Source organism: Antechinus flavipes, chromosome 1 (genome assembly GCF_016432865.1).
Source record: "Antechinus flavipes isolate AdamAnt ecotype Samford, QLD, Australia chromosome 1, AdamAnt_v2, whole genome shotgun sequence".
NCBI classification, from domain to species: Eukaryota; Metazoa; Chordata; class Mammalia; order Dasyuromorphia; family Dasyuridae; genus Antechinus; species Antechinus flavipes.
This window is the reverse complement of record NC_067398.1, coordinates 469,943,937-469,963,732: the sequence shown is the minus strand read 5'-3', so window position 1 is coordinate 469,963,732 and position 19,796 is coordinate 469,943,937. Positions and strand designations below refer to the sequence as shown.

Below are 19,796 nucleotides of genomic sequence, written 5' to 3'. Positions count from 1 at the left end.
GACCCCATGCACTTTTTGAGAGCAATAAATCATGAGTAGGATAGAAAAGGCTCAAAGCTGGGATTGGTTCCTTTTGTGTCATTCATGAATTTCTCAGTCACTTTTGTTTATAGGCTTTTCCTGTGCTTGAAGAATTGAGGTGGTGGGGCATCTAGCCTAATCATTTGCATAGTTATTCTTGAATTTCATCAACTCATAATCCCCCTCCCCACCCCATTCTTCAGAAACTTAACTGATTTAAGTCTTTTCTTCTTGCCAGATTACATTGACAGTGGAAGAACTTTGTGTCCCTGATGTTTAAATGGTATTTCAATACCATGGCTAGATAGAAAGACAAATGTATAGATACATAAAAAGAGAGGGGGGATGACAGAGAGAGAGGGGGGATGGAAAGGAGAGGGAGAAGGAGGGAAGGGGAGAGAAAAAGGGAGAGGGAGAGACAAACAGACAGACATAGTTAACTAGATATCAATTGCATTGCATTTTGATGTTTTCAAAGCACATGTTATTTCATATAAACCTTTAGGTAGATTTTTCTGATGACCTCTGATGATATAGTTAGGCTTATACACTAGTTAAATGTTAATCTTCTTGATTCCAGGCTTCCTCATCACCCAAGCATTTTCTGGCTTTTCACTCAGTAGCATAAATGTTACCTTATATGGGGATAATGCTACCTTCTAGGATAAGATAAAACCTCAAAGAAAAAAACAAACAAACTTGCTCTGTAGAATTGGACAGTCTTACTTTTTCCGTAGATACCAATTAGGCATAATTCTGGACTCATACATTCTCCCCAACTAGCCAACCAGACTGGTCTCTATACCACCAATTTGCTAGAAAAATTTGAAAAAAGAATAAAAAAACTATACAACCAGGTGGCTCAGTTGATAATGAATGCTGGGTCTGGAGTCATATCTTTGTGAGTTCAAATCCAGTCTCAGACACTATGTGTATGACCCTGGATAATTCACTTAACCCTGCTTAGCCTCAGTTTCCTTGACTGTAAAGTGAGCCGGAGAAGAAAATGACAAACCATGCCAGTATCTCTTCCAAAAAGACCCAAAATGAAATCACAAAAAATCAGACATGACTGAATAACAACAAAGATACACTCCCTTTCCTGAAGCAGACATGTGTTAGAAGTTTTCTGGCACTCCTATTTCCCTGTCAACTATCTTTAAAATCAAGGTTTCTCATGGCCCAGTCTTCATCATGTCAATGAGGATGATCTTCTTCCAGACTATTTTACAGACTTCATAAGAAAATTTTGGATTTCTGCAGGAAAAAAGCTGCTTAGTTATTAGACTTGGTGGTTTTGTGGGCTAGCTTAAGCAAGCATTTTTTTTGCCTGTTGACATGGATCCTGGAATAAAAATGAAATCATATTGGCTGACTGTCCAAAAAGAGTTTGTTGATTAGGTCCAAAAATTGTCGGGCCAAGTGTAAATGGCCTTCCTTTTGTCAGAACTCATCCATCAATGTCTCAGAGTAAAGGCATCTTAAACAGCTATCTAGAATCTCCCTCTCTCTGATTCAGCCACCAATACATTTCAGGGTCCTATCAGTAGTTATCTCTGACCTCTTATTTCCTCCAATATGCATGTTTCCAAAGATAGATTGCTTATATTGTGGGCATGGCTAGTAACTGTTGTAATAACTATCAGGTGAACCCCAAGTGAATTCTACCTATAAACTGCCCTATCTGACCCCAGATTCTGGTATTAGAACTCTCACTTTCTGATTTCTAGACAGTCTGAAGCCCCTTTTAAGAGATTTGACATTTATCCAGCTAAAGCAACTGCTAATTTGCTACAAGACTATTGTCTTAGAAGTAGAAGATACTGACCCTTGGGATTCAGGATTTGCATGCATGAAACCTAGGCTCTGCTGGAATATTTCAGATCTAATAAGGAAAGAATCATATAGTACCAAATCCTAGCTTTACTTGAAGGAATTTGAAATTGATCAAAAAATATCATTCATTGACCTCAACTACTTGGTAACTAGTCTTTCAATCATTCTGCTGTCTTGAGATAGTTTTATCTAGATACCCCTGAGTATAACTAATCCCTTCATAACCAGAATTGTTGTGCTATGACAGAAAACCCAATATATCCAATATAGAAAATGGATCCTGTAATGTCATTAGAAGAGAAATGGAATAGTACATTTGGGTTCTAATTCTGCCTTCAGACACTTATTTGCTGTGAGATACAGGGAAGACACAATCTCTCCATGCTCAGTTTCCTCATATAAAATAAGAGAATTGGACTTCATGGCTTCTAATACCTCTTTGAGTTCTAAATCTCTGTGACTCTATAATCTGTAAATCACTATTATTACAGACTCTAATTGAACGAATTTATTTTACCTTAGAGTCTGAAATCCAGGTCCTGTAAAAATTCCTACAGGTCAGAATATGCTAAAGTTTGAGCAAATAAATAATTTTGGCTATTTTAAATATCCAGATTAACAATAAAGCACATACAAAGAAATATGCTATCTGCATTCAGAGAAATATTAAGTAGAAATTTGTATTGAATAATTTCTATTCTATAGAAATTCTAGATATGTGTGTGTATGTGTGTGTATTTGTGTATTGAACCTCAAATGATATTGTAATGTGGGACTAATACCACTCCATTCTGACCCCTGATTTACACATCAGTTCAAATGAACTGATTTTCTGTCCTGGACCATCAAGGTATATACATCTTAGTACCCATGGAGGAGAGTGAATATGAAACTACTTTTGTGCAAAGTAGGAGCATTAGGGATTTTCCCCATCATGTAATTTTATTTCTGTAATGTCCTTACCACATGTTGGTACCTTATAAACTCCATATTTAAGGATTTAGTGGGTGGGTTTGCAGTGGGGAACATGATAATTTAACTCAGTGGTGTTCTAATGTGTCCCAGGGATTCCAGAGCAACATACTTTTTTCACGGGCATTTTCTTAACTTATCTCTAATAGACTCTGCTCTTGGCCTGAAATGTGCAGATAAAAGTATGTGAAAATCAGGTTCAGTGTGGAGGTGAGAGATAGCATTTTTCAGGAGTGTAAACATGAATCCTTGCAGAATGATCATTTTGGAGTGAAACACAGTAGACAAATTCTAAGGGACCTCCTACACTTTTTCTTCAGATTTTCTCATGATGATCATTGTCTCCCAATCCATTTCTAAATCTGTCTCTTCCTCTTAATGGACTTTCAGCTTATTACTAGATAAACAGCCTGGGTTCTGGGGTAGCAAAGGGATAGGTATCTAGCATTTAAATAACAATATAAGGTTTTCAAAGCACTTGACAAATATTATTTCTTTTCTTCATAATACCAATCCTGGAAAGAAGGTACTATTATTACCCCCATTTTACAGATAAGGAAACTGATGTACAGAGAGGTTAGGTGATTTATATATAATATAATTGTATAATATGTGATATGTAAGCAAATAATAATGGTTCAAATCTAAATTTGAACTTGGGACTTCCATACTCCAAATCCAATGCTTTATCCATTTGCACTGCCTTGCTACTTAGAAAACATTAATTTAGTTAATCTAGTTCTGTCATGGCTCTTTCTACAAGCCACATTGCATGCTTTAAAATAATTTGTAGTCAGAAGAATCATTTGGGTTCTGGCTGCTATGATTATGCAATAATATGTCACTCCCTCAACATCCATTAGGTTCAGGACCTTATTATAGTTCAGTGTAGGAAACTTTAAAATCTCTTGTAGGCCCTGGCTAATTCCAAAGTATCTGTGTTATTAGTTTTTTGATAGCTATATTTCAGGATGATAATAGGTAGTGATTATTGATACTCTTGTAACAATAATGTTTTTGTTATGATGATGATATTTAGCAACTAAGTAATATAGTAATAATTATAATCTTGATTATAATAGAAGCTATGTTCCAGGTACAGTACTCAACTTTGGGGATTCAAAAAGAAGCAAAAAAAAAAAATAATACCTGTCTTCAAGGAGCTTTCAATCTAATTGGGGAGATAGCATGTAAATAAATATATGCAAAGCAAGCTTATACAGGATAAATAGGAAATAATTAAAAGAGGGAAGGCACTGGTATTAAGGAGCATTGAGGAAGGCTTCCTGTAGGAAATGGAAGCCAGGGATGTGAGTAATTGCAAAGGAGGAAAGAAAGCACAGTAGGTATGAAGGATAGCCAGAGAGAATGGCCAAAGCTAAGAGATGGTGTGTCTTTCTTGTACAATCTCCAGGAGGCCAGTGTCAAATTTGAATTCAAGTCCTTCTGACTTGCACTGACCATCTAGCTGCTTCTGCTCTAATTACTTCTTATTGTCTCGAGGAGCAAATACAAAATCCTGTTTTGCATTTAAAGCTTTTTATAATCTAGTCCTCCTCCTACCTTTTTAGTTGGCATCGAAGTCAGGAGGACCTGAGTTCAAATCTGGCCCTGGGCAAATTACTTAACCCTAATTGCCTCAGCAAAAAAGGAAGTCACTAGAGCTTAGTGAGTAGGAGGTATGATCAGACCTGCATTTTAGGAAAAATCTCTTTAATGGCTGGAGGTTAGATTGGACTGAGGAGAGACTTGAGGCAGGACAGCTCACTAGTAGGCTAATGCAATAGAAGGCTTGACATGTCCCAATTGATAAATGATCAAAAGATATGATCTGTGCCTCAAAGACTATATATTCATGCATGTCTTTTGACCTAACAATACCACTACTAGGCATGAATACCAAAAGAGATTAAAGAAATGATCTATATGTAAAAAAAATTCATAGCAATTCTCTTTTCAGGCAAAAATATTGGAAATTGAGGAGATGCCTAATAATTAGAAAATGGCTCAATAAATTGTGGTATGTGTTTATAATGGGATATTGTTGTTTTATGGGAAATGATGAGCAGGATGCTCTCAGAAAAAAAACGACAACCCCAAAGCAACAACAACAACAACAACCTAGAAAGTCCTCCATGAACTTAAGCAAAAAGAAATGTACTGAAAACAAAGTAATAGCAGTGTCCTGGAATGCCAATTGTGAATGACTTTGTTATTATCAGTAGTACAATCATCCATCTGAAGGACTTAGAATGAAAAATCCTGTCCATACCCAGAGAAGGAACTGATTGTCTGAATACAGAAAACAACAACAACATTCTCTCTTTCTCTCTTTTTAAACTTAATTTTTCTTGAGGGTTTTTATTTTCATTAAGGTGGGAGATCTATGTTTTCTTTCATAACTTGACTTTTATGGAAAAGTTTTGCATAACTCCACATGTGGTTTCTTAATTGTGGATAGGGATTAGGGAGAGAATTTAGAACTCAAAAAATTTTAAAACAAATTTAAAAAAATGTTTTGAATGTAACTGGGACAATATAAACTAAAATAAAATAATAAATGCTTGAGGTCATGAAGGCTTGTGTCAAAAGAGAAAAGGGGATGTGTTAGATGTTACAAAGGTGAAATCCACAGTTGTTGGCAATTAGAAAGGAGGTTGGGGTAGTGTGTATGGTTGAGAAATAGTGAGGAGGCAGAGTACTAGACCTGGAATCATAAAGAATTGAGTTAAAATTCTGTCTTAGTTACTTATTTAGATATGTGGTTCTAGGTAAGTCACTTAACCCATGACTGTCTCAATTTCCTCAAATGTAAAATGAGAACTAATAATAGCACCTGACTCCCAGAGTTGTAATAAAAGGATTAAATGAGATAATATATGTGAAACATTTTGGAAACATTAAAACACTATAGAAACTCTAGCTATTATTATTAATTATCATTATTATTAACAATAACTTGAGGAACAATATAATATAGTAGATAAAGGTCCAGCCATAGAGCCAGGAAAACTTGGGTTTAAATACTTCCTCTGACAAAAACTGTATAACTAAGCAAAACACTTATCTCAGTGCCACAATCAATTCTCTAAGACCATAAGTTGCTGATGAGTTAGGAATTTTTAGTTTGGTTTGATATGGTTTGGTTTGGTTAGGAATGTTTACTTTGGTAAAGGTAGTTTCCACACAAGTAGATAAACTCCCAAGCTGCCCATCCTAATCCAACAATAATAATAACAACCCCCATAAACCTGACATTTAAAATAATGCTTCAAGTTTACAAAATGCTATCTTAACAAGGGTTATAAAAATAGCATCCTTCTCTCTGTGCTTCCCTTGCCCTTATATGCTTCTGTTGATAATCTACCCATCTCTTCTTTTCACATGAAGTCTTTTCTGACTCTTCCTCAAAGAAGTAATCTTTCCCTCTTCTGAACTCTCATCACTAGTTGTTGGTACTTCTCTTTTCTATTTTATATTAGAATATTATGATGGGATATTGTTATTTATTGGTAAATGATGAGCAGGATGATCTCAGAAAAAAAAAAAACCCAAAGCAACAACAATAACAATCTAGAAAGTCCTCCATGAACTTAAGCAAAGTGAAATGTACTGAAAACAATGTAATATCGGTATCCTGGAAAGACTACCTGTGAATGATTTTGTAAAACATGGATTCAAATATATGTTATAAATCCTTAAAGACAAGGCTTATTTATATTTGGGTCTCCTTCAGGGCTGTTCCTGGGACCTTCAACATAATAAATACTTAATAGATGATATGTGCCAAATGACTGAATGAAAACATAGTCATATAATTTTTCACAATTACTTTCTTGTATTTAGTTTCATGCATTGATTAAATAATTAATATGTACCAGAAAAGAATCTCAAAGATACACTGTGGAGAGGAACTGGTTAAGCAATAGTACAAAAGAAAAAAAAAGTCAGGGTTTTAAGGAACAAGTAATATGTGAGTCATCAATGTTGCATTTCCATCTCAAAAAAGAAAGAAAAAAAAGAATAAAACATGATCCGTGCAATAAACAAGAAGATGGTTTTACAGGAACTAGGAAATGATTCTCCCACTCTGCTCGGCACTGGTCACACTCTTTTTCTGGCTCTGCCCACACGTGCAAAATGCAAATGTCTTTCTTTTCATGCAAAGAACTGGGAAAAAATATTTCCGATAATGTTGAACAAAAATAACTTTGATGCAAAACATTCAGATAGATTGCGTCTATATATGCCCAGAACAACTGGTTGAAAAGTGAAACATCCAGTGAAACAGATTACTTGGTCTCATCTGTTGATAAAGAGCAATGTTTTGCTGAGTTCAATTTTTAAAAATCCTGATTTTATGTAAGCGTGTGGTTCATACAGACAACTATGGTTAGAATAGATTTTCTTTTTCTTTTTCCTTTTTTTCCCCTTGAAATACTCACAAATAGCCTTAACTTTCCAACTCATTTTATGTTTGCATATTGCTTTTGGTCTTCACAACATGAGAGGAAATTAATATTGATAAGCATAAAAATAGATGCTAAGATCTATGATTTCATGGATACAGGGAACTTTTTGGTGAAGAAAGCCTTATTCATTGGTCACAAGGTCAGTAACTTCTGGTCCTAGAGTTTCCTATAGTGTGGGAAAGTTAAATAACTTGCTCACGTCATGTAGCCAGTATGGACCATAGATGAGACTTGAATCTAGGACTTTTCTGCTTTGAGCTCAGCTGTGTCGCTATTTTTTTTTAAAGGGTTATAAAGTAAAAGTCAATTAAGCAATCCATTATTGAATATATATATTCCAACAAGATCAAAGACATAATGATATGTGTTTATGGATATATATGTATATATACTCATATATAGGTACACATATGTATATATACGTTTATAAGTATCATACAAACATATATTCATAGCAGTATTTTTGTGGTAGCAACAACTAGAACTATAAATGATGAGGGAGATGATGACTGAGGAAAAGAAGCATAACTATGTTGAAAGGGTTACAAGGTAAAATGCAAAAATTATTGGGAGTTCTTCCACAAAGCAGCTCTCATTGATTAATAGGGAAGACATGCCAAGTCTTTTATAATTTTTACAACTACATTGTCTATTTTTTCCCTTCTCATCCCTATACCAACTAGTCCCCTTTCATATTGGGAATAATGAGTATTATTAAAAAGAAAATCCACAAAGTATTAAAACCAACTTTAAAGGTCATAGTAAGGAAGCATTAAATACATCATAGTAATGATAATATGCAGAAATTATATTTAACTTACTTGAAAATGTAAAAATACATTTACAGAAGGAAATTTTCTTTTCTGCTTTTCTCAGTGTCATACTAGATTATTTTTCCATGTGAAATGTTTGTATTTTTAGTCAAAGAAATAGGTAATTCTGGTGTAAAATCTATCCCAATTGAAACTCTATCTGAATTTATACTCCTCTGGGATGAGAAGCTTTGAAGGATGATTCAGTCACTGTGAGAAACATGTGATATCACTCTGCTGCACTTCTACATCTTCTAAAGGAATAACCAATAGGTAAATGTAGAGTAGGAGATATTTTGCTTTATAATGAGGACTGAAGAAAATGACAAACTTGAGAAAATGGCCAGTTAGATCTAACATATTTCTTTTTCTCCCACTGTGAGATTCACATGAATAAAATTATATTATGTTGTTCCTAGGGCACAGGAGATGTTGATTGTCACTTTAAAATTCAGAAGAACTTGGAAAATGGATCCATAAGTCTGGAATCAGTGAAAAGCACAGGCCTGTTTGTTGGACTTTTGCCGGATGGTCAGACAAAACCAGTTCTTTATATTAAAGACACAAGTGTTTTCTTCTATCCACAAGTTATCCAATGTATGTTGACAAACAAAACTTAAGCATTTTAATAAATCCAACAAATTATATTGTAAAATATAAAGAATGTGTTTATATTTAGGATAGAATAAATCTATTCTGCTGAATTTTTTCTTTATGCAGTGAATGCACATTCAATTCAATGTAGTGTGTTTATTATGTTCCAATCATGTGTAAGAGCATTGTGTTTGGAATTATAGCATAATAAAATCAATAATGCATATTCCTTACCCTCAAGAAGCTTATAATTTAGTCAGGAAAATGATGATAATGATGATAACTGTTAACATTTATATAACACGTAGTACACCAGGCATTGTGCTAATCATTTTACAATTATTATTTCATTTGAGTCTCAAAACTGTCCTGGGAAGTACTTGCTATTATTATACCTATTTCATAGTTGAGAAAACTGAGGGAAATAAAAATTTAATGGCTTGCTCAGACTTATATAGTTAGTAAGTATCTGATGTTTAGTGACATGTGCACATTTGAACTCTGGTCTTTTTGACTTTAGACTTAGCACTCCATCCACCATGCGAATTAGTTGCCCCAAATACACAGATAACAAAAGTGGACGTGGGATGTATACTATGATACCAGATATTCGTATACAATTAAAATGTGAAAGGAAAGAGAAAAAGATTACATTTACTGTGGAGATGTGAAAGAAAAGGAAATGATATTTTGTATGGGCCTTGAATAATGGGTATAATCGGGGCTTATGATAAAAGGGACTCCTGGGTTTTAATTAACTACTGATGAACTTTTAAAAATCAGTCGATAAACATTCATTAAGTACTTCTCTATTTCAGACTAGGGAGGCTATCAAACTTATGCAAGAGGCCACTCTCAGATCCTCTTGGTTTGAAATTAAATTGTTTTGTCACCAGACTTTCATCTGCCTACCTTTATCTCTTGCCTTTTTCTTTCTTCTTTTTGATTTTGTTAAGCTAGTGATCTGTTTGCCTACCATTCTCTGGACATGCTCCATGGAAGCTATCTAATACAATGAAGTTCTTCAAGTTCTCTCATATGGCACGTGAAGGAGCACCTTGACTTTCTATTGCTTGTTCCACCATCTCCCTCAACCTACTGGCTTATCATTTTTTCCCCACTCACAATTTTTTCTGATCCTCTATACTATATCACATTCCCTAAATAATTCCTTGTTGGGAAGTTTGCTCATTCCCCACTTTTCACACTGTCCTCCCTTTCACTTCCTCCCTCTCCCATATGCCTCTTCATTGATCTTTGGATGATCCTCAACTTTATGATGAATGTATTGTTCTAGTGAAATCAACAATACATTGTCCTTTTCTTGAGTCCCCTGCCCGCTTATCCCATTGCTGATCTTCTCTTATCAGACCTCAGCTCCAGATTATTCCCAATATTTTTTTTTCATTCTTTCTTTATAAATATAGGAGATTTTGTCAAAATTCTTGGTGACTTTCAGATATATTATTTCATTTTTATCAGGGAATTTTCCCTTTCCATTCTGTTAAATTTTAAACCCCTCTTAATAAGGCCCAAAAATCTTAGGGGAAACATAGTCTTTCCATTCTTCCATCTCTTGGAGAAGTTGTACTCTATACCGAGGCAAGTAATTTTCATTTTAGTATCATATCATAGTCTAAAAGCCCATATCATCGTTTTCAAAACTATTAATAAGTCTAGCCATTTACTTCAATCAATTAGCTAGCATTTATTAAGGACCTACTCTGTGTGTCATGCACTGGGCTAGGTCCTAGATATTAATGAACAAAGAATATTGCAGTTCAATCATTTTCAGTTATGTCTGACTCTTTGTGACTCCTTTGAGATTTTCTTGGCAAAGATACTAGAATAGTTTACCATTTGTTTCTCCAGGTCATTTTATAGATGTGGAAACTGAGGCAAACAAGGTTAAGTGACTTTATCACCCAGCTAGCAAGGGTCTGAAGATGGGTTTGAATTCAATTCTTCTTGACAACAGGTCCAATACTCTATCCTCTGTGCTACAATCTCTACTTAAAAGAAATCCATCATTCTGGTATCTTAAGCTATGTTCCAAAAAAATCAAGTCTGTTTTTTAGTACTATCAACATATCTAGCTTTTTACTTCAATCAATTAATCAACAAAGGATGAAGCTCTACTCAATTCCTATTCACAAGGATCTTACGTTCTATCTCTTCCAAAGAATCAATTGTGAACCAGATATGTAGAAGAAATCACTAATTTCCCCCTAATTCCTTTGTTTTCAAAGATTGAACTTTGTTCTTTCTAGAGATATTTCTTAAGTTGTTAGAATGTATAAAAGTAGAATGAAGAATGTAAATGCCTCAGGTACAGAACTATTTTGTTTTGTCCTACTATGCCCTAGAAAAGTGACTAATAAACCTAAAAAGTACAGCATTTGGTGAATTGAGTATACCTTAAATGTAGATCAGGAAGTAGAGAAAGTAGGAGGGTTCTTAACCTGAATGTTCACAAGATTATAAAATTCTTAATTTAAAATTGAAAGAGGAATCTGAGTGCATCTAGTATAAATTTCAATTTTATAGATGAAAAAAGGGAAGCTTACAGAGATTAAATGACTTGCCTAAGATGATACAATAATGAGCTTTGTACCCTAATGTTTCATCACCTAAAAAGATCTTTTTTCTTAACTTTGTTGAAGTTTCGAGTAGTGTTGGCAGGGAATGAAGTATCATAAAAGATTCCTAATTTAAAATTTAGATTTTTCTATGTAATTGAATCAATTATTAAATGAGAAAAATTATTTAGAATTTACTATGTAGAGGCAAGTAAGGAAATTCAATGAATAGAGCAGTAGGTTTGGAATCAATGTCCAGAGGTCAACTTTGGCTTCAGATACTAAGATGTATGATCCTGGGCAAGTCACTTACTCCCTGTTTGGCTTAATTCACTGGAGAAAGAAATGACAAATCATGTAGTTTTTTTGCCAAGAAAATCTCACAAGAGATCACAAAGAATTGAACATGATTGACCAACTGAACAACATGGGCCAGACACTGGACTAAGTACTGAGGATAGAAATATAAGTTTTTTGACTCTTTAGTTTACTTCATATCCAATGGGTGGATAGATTTCTTTTTTCTGTATTTAAGGAATTCCAAAATATCCATTTGGAGGAATTGGAAGATAGTCACTATATATACAACATGTAAAAATGTAATTTTCATATTTCAAAACAAGTTTTTTTTTTAATAGACATTGAAGTTTTTTTTTCTTTTTAATATTTACTTACCCTTGCTCTTTCAGAAATTTGTTAACAATTTTTGGAATTAAAGGGCAGAAATATATGTTAAGTCAGTCTCTTGTCTTGGAAGGCAATGTACACAATTCATTTCCAACTCCTGCCTCTGGACAAATAATGCAGTTCTGAGACATAGACATCATGAAAAAGGTAATAGTGAGGGGTAATTACATGCACATTTCATATAACCTAGTCTTGGCTATCCTTGCCTAGACTGTTTTCTCTATCTCATTTGACAAATACATCTGAAAAATTACTACTTAAATTGTTTTAAAGAAGAATTAGAATCTTCATAATGACTGACATCTTTAAACCTATATTTCAATCAGAATTGTGATTGACAATTGCATTCTGATTATTCTGAATAATAGGAATTTATGATGTAGTCAGGTGATTTAATTTACAAGAGAATGAGAAAAAATGTTATTTTGTTTTCACAAACATGAATTTACTATAAGACAGATTGAACTTGTCACCAATTCAAACACATCTTCCAATTTTAGAGTTGAAGTTTTGGAGTGTGGGTGAGCCTTTTAGCACCGAGATAGATGAGTTCAGCTTTCTAGCAAATGTTCTCCTCAGTTAATCCTTGTCATCCTGGTTTCCTGAGCATAAGAGTAGAAGGTGTGGGGAAAAAACAATAACAAAAAAGCACACGAAAACCATCCCCTCCCCTCAACCCCCAGCCAAAAAAAAAAAATCCACCTAAACCTGAACTTATTCATGGAATTAGAAAGGAGAAAGGTAAGATTCCGGAATGACTGTTGTTGCTATTGCCTTCTAGATGAGAAAGGAATTTGATGCTTTAAAGTATTCACTTGATGTATGGAGAAGCAGTAGTTAAATCTCATGTAGATCTGTGTTATATGCCATTGATTGGTTTCCTGAGGTTCAAGTGGCCTCTTTTTTCCACCTTAGGATTTATTGAAAGCCTATATTGAAAATATTCTTGTTGCCCCTTTCTAGTGACAAAAGTCCCCATACCCTTTAATGGGATTTTCACAGATTGGTAGAGTTATTGGTAGATACAAGAGGAGAAAGGCAAATGTCCTTTTAAGGCTGATATTTTGCAAGCCTGGGTGGAATTGAGAGACTATTTGAAGATTGATATCACAGAATCATAGAACTGGGGAGTTGAAGGTGAGCCACAGTGGCCAAATAGCAAGAATTCTTAATCTTTTTATGTGTCATGATCCCCTTTGGAAGTTTGGTGAAGTCTATGAACTTTTCAAAATAAAGTTTTTAAATGTATAACGTAAAATTTACGAAATTACAAAATAAATTAGTCATATTGATATTTAGTCATCAAAATATTTTTAAAAAACCTAAATTTACTGATTACAAGTTAAGAACGAACATAGTTTAAGATGTTAAGAACTAACCAAAACCGATCAAGGTCTAGTCCAGCACATTCATCAAAAATAATATACCCAACAAATAGCTGTTCAACTTTACTTGAAGACTTCTAAGAGTTATGATAAAAGCTAATACTATTCACTAAAAGTGAATAAAAATTCACATTTTATTAACATTAGAAAATTTCTTAGCTTTTCTGTATCTCTGTTTCACTTTCATTTTAATCAGCATGTTTGATTGAATTGTTATATGCGTAGAAGACACAATACAACTGTTTTATTCAGTTTCAGTTAATGATATCATAGATTTAATGTTATAAAGGACCTTAGAATTCATCTAGTCCAATACCACATCTTACATGTGAGGATTCTGAAGTCTAGGAAGGTTTAAATAACGTTTCTCCTGTTTACATAGATGGTAATTGTGAGAGTCAGGATGTCCTCTGATCTCAGTTCTTTCCAGTACATCACAATTTTTTAAACCATTTTTCCCCTTGAGAAAACTGGATTACTCACTGATATCTCTTTCAGTTTTTTTTCTGGATATAATAATTAGATATTTACCTAAGAAAAGACATGAAAACTTTAGTTTTCATTGGCTTGTATATCAAGATTAGGAAAAGTCTAGATGTTATACTTGAAGTATCTGGATTTTTATAGGTCTAATTCTACACATGCCATATACAATAAATTTATTTATATTGCATTGGACTGTGAAGAAAGAACCTATGCTTTTTAGCACCTACAGCAGATCTCACAAGATATAAAAACAGATTCCCTTCTTTTTATGTAATTCAAATAATTCTTTCATAAAGCTCTTGATGACCATAAACATGAGCAATTAGGGAAAGCTGATATCTACTGTAACTTCTATTTTAAATTTATATTAAAATAAAAGTATATATTTTTTCAGGCTATGGGCTTATTTATATGTCTTTGCCTATACTGAAATGTATTTAGGTGAAGCATTTTCCTTCTCCTATTGATCTGTATACCATTGATTCACTAGTCAGTTCCAATAGAACATTTTCATCCATAAATCATTTGTTATTACTTATACATATTATTTACATTAGTAGATCAATGATCTCATTGGTTCAGGTACTTTCTCCATTGATATAAATTCCAATCTGTCCTCTCATTTTGTATAATTCTAATGAGTATATTTCTAGAACTCTTCCTGAGGAATTTTACCCAATATATTGGAAGCCATTTTCTGATCCATTCTAAATATTACAGATAGCAATTCAACATATGGACTTTCCATTTATTCTCTAAATCTTGTTACTCTTGACCTGTTCATTGTAAAATATTCTCATACATGTCCTTGGTGATGTGTTTCCAGCATCTTCTTATTTGCATACATCAATAGTAACAAACGACTATATTTACTATATATCTTTCCATTATTCTTTGGATCAATTGCAATTTTATTCTTGCATCATGTAATATCATTCTTATTTAGGCAATATACTATGGGGTTTGAATTTTAAAAAATATATGCAGGCAGTAATTACCTTTAAGGTAGATTTCTATATATAATATTTCTATAATACTAATATATTATAGAAATTCTGAGATTAAACAAAAACTTATTGTTGCTTCAATATTACAAGGATATGTAATTTTACCATTATGGGTACTCATTCCATTAATATCCCACCTGGGATCATAGCTTTCATTGGCCTCCTTTCCTATTTGGATGATTTTGTAGTTTCTCTCTCTCCTTCCCATTGGGTCAGAATATTATACACTGGTAAAAGATAAAATACTTGTACCTGTCCTTGAATAGCAATCCCCTCAACATATCCCCAGTAGCCTAATTAATGTCTGGGCAGACAGAAGTCAGTTAGTGATGTTAGTCTATTAGTGATGATCACTTATGAGAATTGACTTAAGCCTAGGCTAATTAGACTTTTATCTTAAGGATGAATCTCAGACTTTCTATGAGTGGAAGCAATGACATGCCTGTTATAGCAATCATATACAGGATAACAAGATAGCATGATCACAATAACTTTATAACTTAGTCCATGGTCTTTGAGAGTTTCTGGGGCAAAAAAATTCAACTTTTTTTTTTTTTAAACTCATGAGGCTCTTATATTAACTGATCATGGTCTTCATACTTACCTAGGCTCGTTTGTCAGCAAGCATTTATTAAGCACATCCTATGTGCCAGACACTGTTCTAGGATGCTGAAATAAAAAATAAAACACACCTTGCTCTCAAGTAGTTTACACTCTATGGATCACTCTTATTCAGTCCATTACTGGGTCCATACACAAAACCTTTCCAGCTGGGCAAAACTTTCCAGAGTTGTCTTTCATTAAAGTGGCCTTCAAGAACCACAGAGTAACATAAGAGTGCAGACCTGTAGCTGACTCTATGTATAAAACAAAGGACAGAATTAATAACTGCTAAAGTGAGATTAATACTTTTTTAATCTGTTGGATTCTTCTTAGATGTCTTCAAACAGTTGCTGGATGATTCTTTATTGTAGTAGAGCTTTCTTTCATGTATGGGTTGAACTAGATTGTAAAGTACAGGCTAGCTCCCTAGAGGGACACAGGGTCAGCCAGAGTCAGAATAAATCAAAGTCCTTGGATTTTAAAGGGAGAAGTGAAGGAGGCAGGCAAGCTGCCATGCAGCCAGCCAAAGATGTATCTTGGATTCTAGAGTCCGGAATCTTCAGCCTCTCTCCTCCTCATCCTACAGCCAAGTGCCTCTCACTTCTCTCCCTCTGCCCTCCAATCCTTGCCTATGATTATTTTACTAGCAAACATTCAGCAAGCACCAATTGTGAGAATAGCCATGATCTAAATATATGCTACATTGTCTAATATTGAATAGGTAGCTGTAAGTACTCTCTTGTCTGATTCAGAGTTTCAGTCCTCTATACTAGATGACTGATAAAATCCTTTTCAACTATCAAATTTTGTCATTCTTGGAATATGTTACTTTGATTCTTGATACTTTTGAATATATAGAACTCTACAACTTTCCTGAAAAACTTCAAACTCATTTGCTCCAGTGTTGTCTCTTCCAGATTTGCTCAACTCTGACTTTTTAGAAGCTTTACAAATATGCCTCTCTGCAGTTGTCATCCACTACTCTTGCTTTCTCCTCAGAGCATTTTTATCCCTTATATTCTTCAGATATATGAAGGCAGCCATCTTATCTCCCCACCAAGTCTTTACTTGCCTAGATTGTATATCTCAGGTCCTTAAACAATAATATGTATAATGCTTTTGAAGCCTCTCAAAATTCTAATCTTTGAATCTTTGTGAAGAAAGTAAAACTTGAAAACAGTTTTACAATTTGAAAATCAGAGCATATTAAAAATCATTATTAAGACCAACCAACTTAATCTTTCTATTTTATCATTTTGAAACTTCTAAGATATAATCCCTGAAAAGCAGAACTACCCAACACTTTGGGTCCTGGATTGCCTTTATAATAAGTTAAGAAATCTCTATATTTTGAGGTATATGCACTCTTTCAGATGAAATATTAAACCAACAGTTACTTTTGCCCTTTTGATTCTAAGCTATTATTTGAACCCACCCCTTTATTTTGAAAGCCTTCCAAACCATAAGCAATTGCTGAAAGGTAAAAGTCTATCCCATTTTAAAGATCCCATGAGAAGGAAATTGCACTATTCTTTCAGCAATGTCATGGTTGGCTAGTTCTTCCATTCTAATACTGTCTATTCTCAAGTAAAAACAGAATTTGAGATTACTCTGCCTGAGCAAAGGGTCTGTTAAGCAAGTTGTAACCAAGGCATGTAACCAATGCCACCTAAAATCAAACTTATACATTGCTCATTTGGAATTTTAACTTTTACTGGCTCCTTCCCTATTTGGATCATTTCATGGTTTTTCTCTCTCCTTCCCAATGTAAAAAGATACATGTACTTTTGTACATGTACCTGTCCTTGAATACCACTTCTCTCAGTAGGTCCCCAATAGCCTGATTACATTTCTGGACAGACAGAAGGAGTCAGTTTTTGTCTGTTAGTGATAATCACTTATGAGAATTGATTTAAGACTATGCTAATTAAACTGTTATCTTAGTGATGGACCTCAGATTTCCTATGAGTGGAAGCAATGATATACCTGTTATAGCAATCATAGACATGATAATAGTATTTAGCCATAACTTTTTTTCTCAGTTCCTGCCATCAGGTTAATCGGCAGGCATTGTTTTGCTATGCTCTGCTGGAAAGAAAACCATTTTGTCTGGTTGTCCTGCCTCTGAAGTTCTTAGCACTAATAATGATTAGGATTGCTTGTGGAGAGGGATATCCACTAATTTCTTAACAAGAATCACAGCATTTGAGATGTAGAATGGATCTCAGGGGCCAATTAGTACAATCTTTAATTCTAAGGATTTTTTACTACAACAAACCCTTTCAAACTCTTCTTGAAACTCTTCAAGGAGGGGAAATCTACCATGGCCTCAAGGCACAGCCTATTAGGCAGTTTTAGCTAGGCCTAAATATTTCTCTTTGTAATTCTACCTATAGTTTCTAGATCTGTCTTTTAGAGCCAAACACAACAAGCCTCATCCCTCTTCCACATGACAGTCCTTCTTGAAGACAGCTATCATGTTCCTCCTCAATGTTTTTCCTCCTTCCCCTCCCTCCTTCTCTTCCTCTTGTTCTCCTTTCCTTCTTCTTTCCCTCCTTCTCTTTCCACCCCCCTCTCTTTTGCTCTCCTTCCCTTCCTCCTTCCCTCTTTCTCTCTCTGTCTGCCTGTCTCTCCTCCTCCCTCCCTCTTTCTCCTTCCATCCCTCTCTTTCTTTCTCCCTTTCTTTTCTCTCCATCTTCTCTGTCTCTCTCTATGTGTCTCTGTCTCTGTCTTCTCTCTTTCTCTCTCTGTCTCACACTCACTCTTTTTCTCTATGAAGCAAATAATAACTTTGTTATGGCCCATTCTTTCACTATGCTGTTCCTTAGCTTTTATGCTGGCTTTAATACATCTTTCTTAGGTATCTTATCATAATACAGAGATAATTAATTAAGATTTTGCCAAAGGAACATGCATGAGCTCTGACAGATACTACTCAATGGGAAAGATTATGGATATTGGTTCAATGATGGCTACCTAAGGACCAACCTAGTAAAGGACAAAAGATTCAAAATACCAGATTGGCCACAGAATGATAAACTTTTTGGCCTTGGTGATTCTTTTATCCTGTTTTTATATCCCCACCAGTTACATATAAAAACAATTTTGACATTCTTTTTTTCTACTTTGGAATTCCAAGTTCTCTCCTTCCCTTTCCCTATCTCATTGAGAAGGCAAACAATTTGGCATAAATTATATATGTGTAGAGATGCAAAATACATGGCCATGTGAGTTATGCTGTGAAAGAAAATACATACAAAATTCCCAAGAAAAATAAAGAAACATTATTTTTCATATATATTCAGGTTCTACCAGTTCTTTCTCTAGAGATAGACAGCACCTTTTATCATAAATCCTAAAAAATTGCCTTGAATCTTTGTATTGCTGAGAATAACTAAGTTACTCACAATAGATTATCATACAATATTGTTGTTACTTTGTACAATTTTTTTTTAGTTTTGCTTATTTTACTTTGCATCAGTTCATGTTAACTCTTTCCAAGTTTTTCTGGGAGTATATACTGTTCATCATAATAGTATTCTATCACAATCATATACATCTTGTTCAGCCATTCCCCAATTCATGAACATCTCAATTTCCAATTCTTTGCCAGCACTAAAAAAGCTGCTATAAATAATTTTGTAAACATAGGTCTTTTTCTTTTTAAAAAAAAATTCTTTGGGATATAGACCTAATCAGAGGTATTGTTGGGTCAAAGGGATCCCCGTTCCAGCATTTGCTGTCAGCAAAGAGATGTCTACAAATCTCCTTCTGACCTATTGTCAGATTCTTTTACCATTTGTAGGTTAAGGTCTGGAAGTTGCCATTACTCCCATTGCTTTGGTTGCCTTGAGGCCTTCTCCTGGTTTGCTGGGGTCCAATCTGCTCTGGTGCAGCCTATATGGGATTGAACTCCTCTCTCACCCTGGTTCAACAGACTTTTTCTACCAACCTTTCAAGTTATCTTAGAAAATTTTTTACGCTTTTTTTTTTTTTTTTGGTTTGGCTGCTCTAGTTATTATTTGATGGTATTTGGAAGGGTTTGGGGGAGAATTTAGGAGAGTCCCTGCCTTTGTTTAGACATCTTGACTCCACCTCTAACCATGATGATTCTTGAAGATTCTTCATGAGGATCTTCCTCTCCCAGATTAGATTTTTTTTTTGTCTAGTTAAAAGAGACCATTCTTTGCCTCAGTTGCTAACTAGCCTTAATCACTGAATGGGTGCAGCCTCAGTCAGACTGAGACTCCATGGAAGACCTCAGCTTAAAAAGGTCAAGGTTTCCCATTGCATCCAGGGGCCATTTCCAGTTGTTCTAATCTCTGTCTGGCCACTGGACCCA

At 34.4% G+C, this 19,796-nt stretch overlaps 1 protein-coding gene across 1 annotated transcript in view; it reads left to right on the top strand.

Annotated features, from left to right (window-relative positions):
* The window catches only part of LOC127546725 (lipoxygenase homology domain-containing protein 1-like), a 407,210-nt gene that overhangs the window by 78,718 nt on the left and 308,696 nt on the right, over positions 1-19,796 (top strand). The window contains exon 16 of the mRNA XM_051973697.1: positions 8,533-8,710. Within this exon, the coding sequence (XP_051829657.1) occupies positions 8,533-8,710 (178 nt within the window). The remainder of the gene's footprint in view (positions 1-8,532; positions 8,711-19,796) is intronic.